The sequence below is a fragment of the Dipodomys spectabilis genome, unplaced genomic scaffold (genome assembly GCF_019054845.1).
Source record: "Dipodomys spectabilis isolate Male_0828 unplaced genomic scaffold, ASM1905484v1 ptg000024l, whole genome shotgun sequence".
Taxonomy (NCBI): Eukaryota; Metazoa; Chordata; class Mammalia; order Rodentia; family Heteromyidae; genus Dipodomys; species Dipodomys spectabilis.
This window is the reverse complement of record NW_024870701.1, coordinates 16369360-16383568: the sequence shown is the minus strand read 5'-3', so window position 1 is coordinate 16383568 and position 14209 is coordinate 16369360. Positions and strand designations below refer to the sequence as shown.

Here is a 14209-nt window from a genome sequence, read left to right as displayed (position 1 = left end):
GTCCTCAAGACTCATCTCAAATACTCTGTGTAATCAGGTTCCAGGTACACTATGAGAACTCACTAAATTCTTGCTCAAGGAATGACCAGAGAAGATCTCAGCTGCTGTGGCTCAGAACCTCTTGTGGTGGCTGTAAATCCTTTCACTGAACACAAAACTGAGTACTTCTGCCCACTCCCTTGCGGAGGTGGATCATGTGAGCATGGAGCCTGCCCACCCTGGTGCAGTAGAGCTGGGGCTGGCACCTACCTTGTTGTTTAGTTCATATGGAAAGGTCATATTCCTACCCCTCTTCTGCTCCCACACATCTACAGACATACACTCCACTTGAAAAGCACAGGTTATCTGGGTGTACTAGTAGCTCATGCCTGTAATCCTAGCTATTCAGAAGGCTGAAATCTAAGGATTTTAGTTTGCAGCCAGCCCAGTCAAGTAAGTCCACTGAGACTCTTACCTCTAATTAAACACCAAAAAGCCAGAAATGAGGCTGCGGCTCAAGTGGTAGAGTGTTCAACTTGAGCACAAACGCTTTGAGACAGCACCAGGCCCTGAGTTAAAGCCCCAAAACTGGAGTAAAAAATAAAAAGCACAAAAATCAGCTGTAGGGGCTCTGACATTGAAATCCTACAGGCTGGCGCTAGTTCAAGTCCCAGCCGTGATTCTTACTGTGTATCCTGGAGCTTCCATGTCACTGGACCTTCTTCAGAAGGAAATCATGAGATCCTGGTGTTATCCTGAGACCTGCCAGCTCTGATACTCTAAGGCCTCATCTTAGAGTACCACTTTTTAGAACCACTAGTCCTTGTCATCTTGGAACTTGCTTAATATTGATGGCCTGTCTCCCCAGCTGAATGTCAGCTCTAGTGAGCGGCTTTTCCTCTTTATCACTGAGTTTGAACCAGTGCTTAAAACAGTCAATGGCACAGAGAAGATGCTCAGTGAACAGCTGTTGGATGACTGCAGAACCATGTTTCCTTTGTTCTGTCCCTTGTCCAGGAGGAGTCTGTGTAAAGATGCCAGGACTGAATCATGGCTCATGCATCTTGACCAGGCTTGCCTGAGCTGGGCTCTGGTGAACACAGTGCCATGACCTCTGCTAGGCTATCAGAGGAGGATGTTGGGCACCCAATGTTGTTCTGTGCTTGTTTATCACACCCTGATCCCCTTAGGGGCCTAATAACCTCTCACTCAGGGTCACCTTTGGCTCTTCCTTACCTCACCTTCCTTGGCCAGTCACAGTAATATCCACCTGAACCCTCTACAGAGGGAGCAGCAATTCCTGCACACCTGACCATGGGAGGCAACAGCTGAGGGCTCCCGTTGAGAGAAAGAGCACCACAGCCTTCCAATCACCTAAAAACCCTAGTTTAGACAACCAGGCAGTGGCTAGGAATGCTTGAACTCTACCAAAATTAGGGGAGGTGTCTGTGTTGGAGGCAAGTGGTCCCTGGCTGGGAGAACAGGGTCATTCTCTGAAAGTTAACTAAGTTGGTATCAGATCTAAAAGATCTTGGAAACATGGGGGGAAAGTGGCCATCAAGGATGTGGACAGAGGAGATGGAGACTAGGAAGATGTCCAGCCTATTATTGCAGATGCTCCTCCCCCCCCCCCCCGTTCCATCCTAACACATGGAGCTGATGACCTCTCAAAATCAATTATCTGTCTCTTCACTACAGGAGTAGCCTTTCTGGCCAAATCAGGGCAGGAAAAACTAAGGGAGTATAGCACCTCCTTTCTTCTTCCCACATAAAGAAATCCAAGTGATATGATTACTCCTTGCCAAGCAGTATCCCTGCAACATCTCCTGGAATCCTAGTAACCACCTCAAGGATGGTCTACCTCTCCCCATTTTACAGGCCTAGAGAAATGAGGTATGGATCAGTTGGGAGCCAAGGAAGCTGGGTGCAAAGCACTGGACCTACCCAGAAGGGACTCCATTCTACACTCAGAATCCTGCTAGCTCTTTAGCTGAAAGACTAGCCTGAATAGCACTCCCAGAGTGAAAAGAATACAAAAAGAATACAAGTTTGAGGATGCTAGATACAATAATTAGAGTAGGGTGGAATTCATCCCACAATACTTGGAGGAAGTGAATCTGGATCTAGGTTTCTTTGGTTTCATATAATCTTCCAGAAATGTGAGCTAACTGCCATTCCTCTGGAAAAATTGGTATGGGCAGGAAGGGGCAGCCTGGTACTCTGCACATTTGGAAAGATCTCAAGAGAAAGGGCATAGGCTACACCTCAGAAGTGTGCAGTAAAAGACTCAAGAGGAAGAGAGAAGGAATTATGTGTGTTGGGGGGGGAGGGATGATCCCACTGGCAAAAGGGAAGAGGCAGGATAGGAAGGCATGTGTGGATGAATTTTAATGCAATCAGAAAGCTGTCATCATGATAATAAAGGAATACATTCAGACGTCAGGAGAGGGAAGGCAAGGAGCTGTGTCCTAGCATTTAAATCAGGATCCATGGAGGAGGTGTCTTCCCTTCCCTTCCTTTTTCTTTCTAAGGGAAGATACAGAATTTTTAAGCTGGAGGGCTAGGGATTTGTAAGGTGTGGTTTTCTGGAAATTCTGATTTAGTTCCCTTTCTTTGCCCATCTCACTTCTCTCTGCTTTCTTTCTAGATGGTTTCCCTTTTTTTTTTTTTTTTTTTGCTATCTTCCCTCTTTCTATTCCTAATTTCTCCTCCTCCCATCCCTTGTCATTCCACCTCCCACCCTGTTCTTGGTGTCCTAGTCCTTGTTGCTCCCACCCCAGACTTTGGAGTTGGTAAGCTCCGAGGGTCCTGTAGCCCTCGTGATAGGGTGAGCTATGCCCCCCAAATAGTACCATGACATAGAACAGACCAGGCTAGAGTGGACCCCGAGCTTTGGCTGCAGCTCAGCTGTAATGGAGAGCTAAGCTGACCCAGAACTGGTAATAGGAACTGACACTGTGCCCTCCAGTTATAGGAGGAGCGGGAATGCAGCATCCCTCATGGTTAAGAACTTGCTCAGTGCTGAATATGCCCACAGGGGAGTGGGCAGGGCTTCTGCAGAGGAGGATCAGAAAGGCTTGGGAAGCAGTGTGGAGCCAGGAAACTTGCTCTGCTTTGCTTCCAACTGGGGATCAGTCCCTCATCAGCTCTGTGTGAACTCTCCCAGCAATGAAGGTTCAGAGGGACTCAGGTTCCCTCAGTGCCCTGTATTTAGAGGAAACCACAAATATGTGGCTGTTTGCAGTTTCAGGGGTCTGCATTTTTGCAGACTTGGCTGTATGTCAATCATTTACTAGTCCACAAACATCTAGTAAGTGCCTGCTGAGAACTGCCACCGCTGGGACCCTGTTCTAGTTACTGTGGCTGCATACCAATTTAGCCCAAAACCAAGTTGTGAAACAAATGTTTCTCATGCCCATGGGTTCCAAGAGACAGGAATTCACAGGGCACAGCATGGAAAGCTTGTTTCTGCTGTAGGATGTCTGGGCCTCAGGCGGAAGATTCACAAGCTGGGAGATGGAATATCTGAGGACTCATTTGCTCACAGGTTTGGTATCTGATACTGGTTATCAACTAGGGACATCAATGGACCCTGTGTGGTGCTCACTGGGGACCTTCACAGCATGGTGGTTGCCTTCCACAGAGCAAATATCCTCAAAGAGAGCCAACCTGGGCTTGCTCCCCTTTATGACCTTGCCTTGGAAGTCACAGTGGAGAAGGAACATTGAATGTGGGGGGGGGGGGGGCGGGGGTCCTTCTGTAACCATTTACAAGCTTCTGTAGATCCATGTTGTGGGGCCAACTAAATACTAGACACTAAACACTGGACATTCGGCCCTGAGGGAGGGGAGCGGGAGAGGTGGGGAGTAGGCTGTGAGGCATCTTACCTAATAGGCTTCCCCAAAGTGCTCAGGCTGAATTTTACAGAAAAGGAAAGACCAAGTTTAAGTCTAGGCATGCAGACAAGGTGAAGTGAGACAGAAAGGAGGTGTGCCTCTAGGAATGGAATAGGACCTCCCTCCCTCCCTTCCTTCCTTCCTCCCTCCCTCCCTCCCTTCCTTCTCTGTTCATTCTCTAATGCCACTGAGGGCCTACTATGCACCAGGTATTGCTGCTGCAGCCAAGACCTAGTCTCTTTCCCCAGGAAGTGACCTGTGGGTGAAGGAGAGGAGGAGAGCTAGATATAAACCAACTCCTTGATAAGAAATGCACTCATTACCTTGCCCATGTAATTGCAACCCTCTGTACGGTATCTTCACTATAAAAAAAAAAAAAAAAAAACAACCCAACTCCACAGGCAAACTCGTTTTGAAATTTGGGCAGAGAATAAAGGAAGGGAGGCCCCACAAGCCTCTCCTTGGGGGCGGAGGCAATATGGGAAGAGGAAGACTGGGCCTTGGGATCCACCGTGATCTCCCAGCAAAGAGAACAGCATAAGCAAAGGTCCATGGCAGAAATATCTAGTGCAAATAATTCTGGCACCTGAATAAGACAACGTTCACAAGGAAGGAGAAGGAAACGCAGGGCAGGCCCAGAGACCTACGTAGTCCAGGCCAAGGACCAGACCAGGGGCTTGCCCATTGGGGTGGAACCGCTTCTGCCTAGTCGCTGCCATTCACCCCCTGCTTCCCTACGACCTCACCGGCTCCTTTGGCTGCGCCCCAACTCTGCTACCCTGCCTTTCTCACCTGTGCCCCCCAATATCTCCCTCATCCCCCTCCCCCGCGCCCTCCCCAGCTCAGCTACGCCCATCCTCTCCCCCATGCCCCTCCCTCTCTGGCTGAGCACTGCCCCTGCTCCCCAACTCTCCCCAATCCCCCTGTTGCCCTCCCCCTTCGGACGCGTCCTCTTTTCCCCCCGGGCCCGCCCCCGCGCTGCCCGGCCTCCGGCCCGGGTAAGCATCTCCTACATTTGTTCTAGAAGATAGAAAACTCTTCGTGGGTATGCTCAACAAGCAGCAGTCTGAGGACGACGTGCGCCGTCTCTTTGAGGCCTTTGGGAACATTGAAGAGTGCACCATCCTGCGCGGTCCGGATGGCAACAGCAAGGGTGTGTGGGCGGGGCCGCGGGCGGGGCGGGCGCGGGGAGGGGCGGGGACGGGACCACCACCCATCCCGACGGGGCGGAGCCGGGGAAGGATGCTTGGAAGATCCTAGGAGGTCCATGTGGTCTGGGAGAGGACGATTATGGGTCTTTCTGCTCTGTGGGCTTTGTTTCTAGCACCTCTCCTTCTCCCTCTCTCCTTCTCTCCTCCTCCCTCTCCCTCCCTTCCTCTCTTCTCTCTCTTTCCTCTTCTCCTTCAACTCTCTGTTTTCTCCTGAGATGTGTGCCCCACCTTGCCAGGCTTCCCTTCTCCCCCCCCCCCCCCCTCCACCAACCAGCCCTCTTCTCTCCCCGGGGTCCTTCAGACCTTGGCTCAGCTTTTCCTGTCCCTTCAGGATGCGCCTTTGTGAAATACTCCTCCCACGCTGAGGCACAAGCTGCCATCAACGCTCTACACGGCAGCCAGACCATGCCTGTGAGTATGGTCTGTGAGGGGTCCCTTAGGGCAGGACCAGGACAGCTGTGAATGGACACGTCCACACCCATAGGCCTCAACTGCTGGAGGGGAGGCGGGGAGTTGGGGGGGGGGGGGCAATCTGCTGCCATCACTGTATCCCTGAGAGACAAGAAAGCATTGTCCTTATCACTGTTTCTCAAACAAGGACATCAAGGCCCAGAGATATGTTAAGGAATTGCCCAAGATCACCCAGATGGGAAATGTCCACCCTAGGATTTGGACCTTGAACCTCAGTTAGGCAAACATTGGTGCCTATCTGGGATAGGGGATTGCCCCTCACAGAGATGAGCAGGACCAGGCAGGGGAAGGGATGCTGGGGCTGAGGGCTGAATGTTGGGGCAGGTAGGTCTGATATATCATCCTGGCTTCAGGGAGCCTCATCCAGTCTGGTGGTCAAGTTTGCCGACACTGACAAGGAACGCACGATGCGACGAATGCAACAGATGGCTGGCCAGATGGGCATGTTCAACCCCATGGCCATCCCCTTCGGGGCCTATGGAGCCTATGCTCAGGCAGTAAGTGGGGGCAGGGATGGGCTGAGGTTCTGGAGCTCACTCACTCACCCATCAGTCCCAGAGGAATTCTACTCTGCCTTGGGGAGTGAGGAGGGCCAGGCATAAACTCAGGGCATGTAGCCTCAGAAGGAAGGAGTTAAGAGAAGGCCACTGCAGCTCGGGGTAGCATGACAGGAGGAAGTGGGTTGCTGCTCTGGAAAGAGCTCAAAGGAAGCTTCCTGGTGGGTCACCCTGAGCACTCTTTCCCCTTAGCCAAGTCAGTGCTGAATCCTAGGTAGCACTGACTCCTAACAATTCCCTCCCATTCCTTTCAGAGAGGGTGTTCTCAGGGCTTTTGTTCATTCCTGGAAGGGGTCCTGTGAAGTTACCCAAAGCCCTCACACCCACATTTCCCCTGAAGTCTTCTACAGTCACCTGTGATCCCCTCAGGCCACTGATCCATCACCATTTCTTCCACATTGAACCCACTCCTACAGCATCTCCATCAATTGCTTCCAGGCATAGAACAAAAGTCCCGGTATGGTGGTGCTGTGGTCCACTAAGGTTCTGATTGTAACCACAGAAGCTCATCTTATTTCTGCACTATTGTCTAGCTTTAGACACTTTCAAACAGCCCGTCCCGCCCCCTCTCACCTTTATGATGACATTCTTGGAGGTCTGTTCATGATTCTCCTGTCTCTTCTACCCAGCATACTCCAAGTTATGACCATTTAGGACAACTGCTATGCCTATAGAGGCTCATCCAACAAGCTCTAGTACTTACAGTATCATATCCCCCATACAACAGGCTTTACCCATGCCTGGCCTGCACTGGCCATGGCAGCACCTGTCCCTTCCCTATTTTTTTTGGTAGGTGACAGGACTTGAACTGAGGGCCTGAGCTCTGTCCCTGTGGTCCCTTGCTCAAGGTTAGCACGCTGCCACTTTGACCTACAGCGCCACTTCCTCACCTTATGACTTTTGAATACAGGCATCTTCCAAGGAGGTGATCTCTAATAGCCAGTGCAGACTAAGACAGGAACAAAGAAGGCATCAGGGCTGTCTGGGGGTGGTGACTAGGAGACAGTTCCAGCTCTCTGGGGCTCAGAACCTGGGAAGTTAACCTCAGGAACTGAGCCCACTGGTGGGGAGGGAGGCCTTCCGGAAGCATGTGATATTTTTTCTACTCCCTCTGCCCCAGCTGATGCAGCAGCAAGCAGCCCTCATGGCATCAGTCGCACAGGGTGGCTACCTGAATCCCATGGCTGCCTTCGCTGCTGCCCAGATGCAACAGATGGCAGCCCTCAACATGAATGGCCTGGCGGCCGCACCCATGACCCCAACCTCAGGTAAGCCAGCAGGTTCCAGCCCAGTGATAGAGTTAGCTGGGCCCAGATTAAGGCTTCTTTTTCATAGTTAGTAGATCATCCCAAACAAGAGTACATGGTATTGGGCAATTTGTCTGAAAAGGTTTCAATGCTTGGAAACTCAAGGGAAGATTGGGTAGGGGCCCCCATGAAATCCATGATAGGATTTAGAATTGATGAGAATTCAAGTTGGAAAACAGTTCAAATTGATCCCTATTAAGCAACCAATATTTTAGTGAAAACCTTTCTCTTTGATGTCAAGGGTGGCTCTGCCTATTTAAGCCATTGAAGATGCAGTGGCCCTTTGCAAGACAATTATGCAACCAGCTAGAAAGAAACACAGAGTTATCAAAGGACAGGAATTGGAAACACTCATCTCACAAAGCATGTTTATTTTAAGTGGCTTTTGACTCTTCTCCAAAAGAAGATCCTCAACCAGTATAGTCATTTGGGGCTCTACCCCTAGGACATTTGACAGTGTCCAGAGACATTTCTGTTTTCCCAACTGGGAGAGGGGAATGGTATTATAATCTAAGTGGTAGAGGTCAGAAATGTTACCCATCCTCTATCATACAGCGTAGTTCCCCACAACAAGAAAACTACTGGCCCCAAATAAATCTAGTGTCAAAATTGAAAAATTCTGGTCTAAACGCCCCGACTGGGTCAATATATCACTCTAATTCATCAAGGGTCCTTGGGTGGCAGACCATGACAGCAACATCCTGACATCCAAGAGCTGCTCCTTTCCCAGCTGAAAGTCATAAAAGACTGTGATATCACTGAGCCCATCTTGATATTGCCTTGTCCCTAAAGGATAGCCCCTAGCCTCAGGGATACTTTTGAGCCTTACATCTTTTATTTTCAGAGAGAGAGAATGAAGTACTTCTTACATTAAGAGGAAGACTCTTTCCAGCTTCTGGGATCTCAGTGAAATCTTCATGTAATTTATATCTTGGGTTCTCACATCTTCTACCCAGTTGGAATAAGAAGACACACGTTATTGTCATGTGATGCCAGCTTTATTCCTAACACCATGACCACAAGCACACCTTCTACTGTAGGAGGTTTAAATGTTTACTTTGTGTATAAGAAAGGGCCAAGATTGATTGAATAATAACTTTCTCAGTACAAGGGAACCAGAGTTAAGACCTTCTCCATCTCAGCAACAAAACTTCTTAGGAAAACATATCAGCTCCCCATGAGTAAAATGAGAACCAGTCAATTCTAACTTCTCAGGAGTGAGCAAAGCCACTGAAAATGGAGGGCCATGTGTTGTTAAAGTCAGGAGCACTGAGAATAGTCTGTGTGCTTTGGAGTCAAAAGTGAATGGTCAGTGGTCAGAGATATTCTCATGGCAACATTAGAGTGTATAAAGCTGGTCTGTATCAGAAGATAAACCAAGGTATGATTCACCAATAACACTGAGCTATGTGTCAGTTCCAATTCAATCTCCAGGCCCTAGAAGCCAGGAAAGAGGAAGAGCTCCCTGGGTTAGCTTGCCTCACCTTTGTTCTGTTTGCCTCTTCTTTTTCCCAATATGTCTGCATCCCTGGAACCAGGTGGCAGCACCCCTCCGGGCATCACTGCACCAGCTGTGCCTAGCATCCCATCTCCCATTGGGGTGAACGGCTTCACTGGCCTTCCCCCACAGGCCAATGGGCAACCTGCCGCGGAAGCTGTGTTTGCCAATGGCATCCACCCCTACCCAGGTAAGCACATCCAATAGGCCTTCCTTCCCCACCCAATCTATTCTTTCTTTATCCTTGCTCTTATAACAAGGAACCTGTGGCTCCTACTCTGTTCCTTGGTGAAATTCTAAATATGGTGAGAGAGAGCCAACGTGTTTCCCAGCTTCAGAGTATCTGTGATGGGAGTGTAGAGGCTGAAATCTCACCCTCAGAGAGTGTCTGGTTCATCAGTGAGAGAATCCTATTGCAGGGGTGTCCCTAGGGAAGAAAAGACAGCGGATGCAGTTGTACAGCCTACACAGAGAGGCTAGTGACTGCAAATTAATTGAGTGTGAATTTGAGCTATAAGAATTAAAAAGGTCTAAGTTAAAAGAATAATCAAACAGTGTTAAAGAAAAATCTTGGAGAAGAAAGTGGAGGTATGTTGGTTGGCAGTCGAATTAGTACATGCCAGTCCTGTCTTTTCTTGCTCATAAAACCAAGTTCAGCACCTTGGACAGCAACTCGGGGGGGGGGGGGAGGGGGCAGACACATCTCTGGGACTAGCAGTTTTTGAAGAAGATCCAGGAGGCCTATTCCTGATTAACATTGCCCCTCTCACACACAACAGTTCTCACATAGCCAGGATGTACAGTTGACCTGAATCACTTCCTCACTACGGTGGGAGGCAAAACCCAGGAGGATCCCGATTCAGGCATGTGCCTGGGCAGGAAGTGAGACCCTATCTCAAAAATAACCAATGTGGAAAAAGACTTGAAAGCACAGCTTAACAGTAGAACACCTGCCTAGCAAGTGTGAGGCTCAGAAGTAAAAAAAATCCTGGTACTACCCCCCACTTCTTTTTAAAAAAAGTAAATATCCTTAAACTCAAGAAGGTAAAAGATTCAAATGAAGGGAGAACTCCATAGGCTTAAGATGAAGCCTCAAGGAGCCTTCCTGAGTCAGAGGTTCAGGAGAAACTTTTTTTATTGTCAGTTGTGGGGCGTGAACTCTGGGCCTGGGCGCTGTCCATCAGCTCTTCAGCTCAAGGCTAGCGTTCTATTACTTGAGCCACAGTGCCGCTTCAGGCTTTCTGGCAGTTTATTGGCAATGAGTGTCTCATGGGCTTTCCTGCCCCCGCTGGCTTTGAACCACAATCCTCAGATCTCAGCCTCCTGAATAGCTAGGGTTACAAGTGTGAGGCACTAGTGCCTGGCTCAGGAGAAACTTTAACTGGCATTAGAAGTAGGGATGAACTAAGCACACTCCTGAGATGAGACCTTTCCTGGAAGCTTAGAGGAGGAAGTAGGAGGAGAAGTCCACCCAACAGGGACCAGGGATCATGGAAGGCTGACCAATAGGGAGAAGGAGCCAATTCAGATGAACCTCTGGAGGGTTACAGTCATACTCCTCACTCTGAGTGCTCATTGGAATCACTGAGGAGCTTAGTAAGCCCACCAAAATTCAATGTATGTCATACATGAACGTTCTATTAGCTACAGATGGAAAGATCACTGTGCTAGTGGGAAATAGAGGAGCAGAATTTCCTGAACTAGGAGTTGTCCTTTATTCCAGTGCTCAATGAGAAAAGTAAGGCTTGCCTTGCAGCACCGTCCTCAGTCCACAGATACGCAGCCTGAGAAGTCTAGAGATCTGGTAGAGCTCAGAGGCTCTGGGTATTAAGACTGAAGACTGCAGGATGGGAACAGTGGTGAGGGAGGGGATTGGCCAGCTGGAGGTAGAAGTGACTCCACCAGTGTTAGGCTTGTGTGCTGGAAGGTGCCCTCCCAGCGCCTCTGGGTGGTTTCGTTCTCCACCTTTCCCTTCCTCCAGGCACATCTGGATCTTTGGATTCTGACAAACCCACCAACATATGTGAGCCCATTTCCCTTCTAGAATTTGTAATTGTTTCGTTTCGCTATGTGTAACAATCTGTCAGATCCTATAAACAATCCCCTGCCAAAGCAAGAGATAGGAGAGACAGAGACAGAGACACGGAGAGAAGCAGAGAGAGATACAGAGAGGAAAATAGTACTTTAAAAAATTAATTTACCATCTTTAAATGCAGAGTTGGAGTCACTGTAATGAGCGAGATCCTTCAACATGTTCACTCTTTGGCAGTTACTAATGAGGTCGTTAAGCAGGGAAGGGGGAGGGTTCAAGGATGCTTTTCTCCACTTACTAGCCCCAGTGGCGTCTTCATTCTCCCTTCTCCATTGTAAGCATGTTAGAGCCTACAGTATGGCCTTCTCTGCCACAAAGCCCTTAGGAAGGGCTGCCTCTGACAAACACTGAAGATTGTTCACAAACCCTTCAGCTATATTGTTCAGTGAGCACTTACTGAGTTCACAACAGCGTGCTAGGAGGCTACCATGTGACTTTTCTATATGAAGGAGTCACATTGTGTGCATGAAGAAGGGACACCTTTTCTAATGCACATAAAGGAACTGAGTAGGTGAGTAGGAGGAAGATCAAGAGGCTAAGGCAGATGTAGCTGACCCTCTACAGATCTGGCAGAGGAGTCAGGCAGAGGTGCAGGAGTCAGGAGATCACTCTTCCCAGAACATCCCAGGGAGTTTTGAGCTTCAGTCTAAACACCAGGGAACAAAGAATTAGATTGGAACAGCTCCTGGAAGCAAACAGCCAGCAACACAGACCATTTTCTGTGTTGCTCTTCTCTGCTCAGCAGAGCCCTGGTATAGGCTGTTTTCTCTGCTGTGACTTAGTTCCTAAAGCATTTGGGGACTGTCATCCTACTTTCCCTAGGGACCTCTATCCCAGGCTTTTCCAAGAGCTCTCCTGAGGTCTAGGTGCTATTTCCTAATGGAATTGTACTGTAAGACTCAGGGACAAGAGTATGGAAGGAAACTTGGGAATTCACCCACTCTAACAGGTACCCAAGCGTGACATTCAGTTAGTCTAGCTTGCTTTGGCCAACAGGCATGTGAGCCCCGGGGTGTTTTTCTCCTGCTACCAGTGAGATAACCCCACCTACCTCCTTGAGCCTCCCAGAATCCTGCACCCATTTCAGTCATCTCCAGCCTTAGTCACCAAAGGTGCCTTCCTTAGTCACCATCCTCTGCTGAGACACACTTTGGTCTTTTGCTCACAACTCCTTAGAGTTCACAGAGGTGAACCAAACCTTTGCCCTAGGCCAGCTTCCCCAAGGTTCTTGTAAAGTTTGAGGTCAAAAATCTTTTCCCACTGGGAAGCAGACATCCCAGAGCCACAAGTCAGAAGTGGGGTCTTGTGTCTTCTGGATCCTTGGTTTCTGTAAGCCACACCCTGCCCCCAGCCTCACTTATATGGCCAGCTCCGACTGGGAGAGCCTACAGCAAGGCCAGGAGTGGAAGATCTCCATGTCTTGTACAGATTCCCTAGGAGTCCCTCTGAACGACATTAGTGAGTTCAGAAAGACGAAGTGATGAAGTAAGGCCTCCTGTGGTCTTTCTTTCATCCACATGAGACCTGCCAGGCTGTTCTTTTGTTCAGTGCCCCCAACTTCTGCTGAGGATCAGTGAGGACAAGGCCCCCTCCCTGCTGACATCCTGCACCCTCACAGCCCCTCTCCAGATCTGGGTACTTCATGCGTCTCCCCACCAAGGCCCCCATGGTTGAGCCCTCCTCTGGAATTTCTTCCCTAGCCCTCTAGTCTTCTGCATGAAACCCCACCCTCCTCCCACCCAAGACAGCTGCACCCTGTATCTCCCAGCCACGGTGGGGGGCAATGCTCTCATTTCCTAAGGGCCCTGAGCACAGAAAGGAGACTTCCAACAGGGCCCAGCATCAAGGTGCTTATCTCCAATGCTCTGCCCAAGGGCCAGCCTACACTGGCTGGAAAAGAGCAGTGCAGCCATTGCATGGTGCCCCTGGATAGGGTGGGGCAGGGGCCAGTTTAGACAGGCACTACTGACATCTTCTCCCTTGGCTCCCTTGCAGCACAGAGCCCCACCGCCGCGGACCCCCTGCAGCAGGCCTACGCTGGAGTGCAGCAGTATGCAGGTCGTTAGTATCCACGCGTCTCTTAGGCTCTTTCCCCAGAGCCTGCCTGTGGCACCAGTGCTCTCTTCCTACCCCCAAATCTGGGCTCAGCACTGCATGGTTGGGGAGGGACTGGCAGGGGATCTGGGTGGAAGGAGGGAGGGCTATGCTGGCAGAGATACCCATGCCCACCCCAAATACCCCCTCCACCCTTGGGCTGCCTTGCTCTTGCAGCATTCAAGGCAGTTTTTCCAATGTACATGCTGCCCAGAGAGTAGTAGGTATGCAGAATTTCAGATAGGTCAGTGAGCCAGGCCGAAGGATTCCCTCCTAGGCTATCATTTGTTATCGAAGCCCGTTATACTGACTGCTAGGGTCTGTGTACCCAGGAACCCCAAAGTGACATTGCATCACTGGAGCTAGCGCTGCCCTGTGCTTCTCTGCTCAGTGCAATCCCTGGTCACTTGTCCAGGAAGTACAGGGCCTGGACTTGAGAGGAGGAGGGACTCGGGAAAGGAAGCAGCTTCTGCTCACTCTTCACATGCAGGCAAGTGAGATACAGCTGAGGCAGGAGGAGAGGCAGCTGGAGATAGGGAAAAAAGAAGACGCTCAAAGAAACAGCCTGAGGGGGTGGGGGATGGGGTAACTGAGCCCAGCTAAGCTACCAGCAAGCTTCTGCCTTTCTTCTGTCTCTGGGTTGGGCAATATACCCATCATCATCTCTGCCCAACCTGCGCCTTATCTGGCCTGGTCAAGGTCTCTCTTCACTGGATTTAGAGAGCCAGACCCATCTCTCCTGAGGGTAATGGGTCTCTCTGGCAAGATGGACAATCAAGGGAAGCTGACTCTGTTTAACTAGGGTCTAGAGGAAGCTCTCTTATTAGCCAAACTCTCCACAGCTCTGACCTCAGGTCTAGACCAGGCTAAGGAGTATGCTGGCCATTCTTGTCCTACCTTTGACCTTTTCCAAGTAGATACAGAAATCGGGTTTGTCCAACTGAGTCCTGTGCCCCTGGGCAGGCTTCTTGGAAGCCAAGTCTATAGCTCAGGCAGAGCCCTTTGTCCTCCGACAGCTGCCACTTGAGTGAGAGTAAAGGTAGATGAGCCATGGTTGCCCAGTGTTCCAAGTTCAATCTGCCTGCCCTCACCCCCAAACATACC

At 49.9% G+C, this 14209-nt stretch overlaps 1 protein-coding gene across 50 annotated transcripts in view; it reads left to right on the top strand.

Moving 5' to 3' along the window:
• Positions 1-14209, top strand: part of Celf4 (CUGBP Elav-like family member 4) — a 274062-nt gene that overhangs the window by 241545 nt on the left and 18308 nt on the right. For 16 of the 50 annotated variants that reach the window (XM_042675074.1, XM_042675050.1, XM_042675044.1 and 13 more), the window contains exons 4-9: positions 4900-5028; positions 5418-5497; positions 5911-6054; positions 7235-7382; positions 8960-9109; positions 13007-13072. In XM_042675074.1, coding sequence (XP_042531008.1) covers positions 4900-5028; positions 5418-5497; positions 5911-6054; positions 7235-7382; positions 8960-9109; positions 13007-13072 — 717 coding nt within the window. The remainder of the gene's footprint in view (positions 1-4899; positions 5029-5417; positions 5498-5910; positions 6055-7234; positions 7383-8959; positions 9110-13006; positions 13073-14209) is intronic. The other 34 variants (XM_042675048.1, XM_042675052.1, XM_042675032.1 and 31 more) reach the window with 7 other exon arrangements.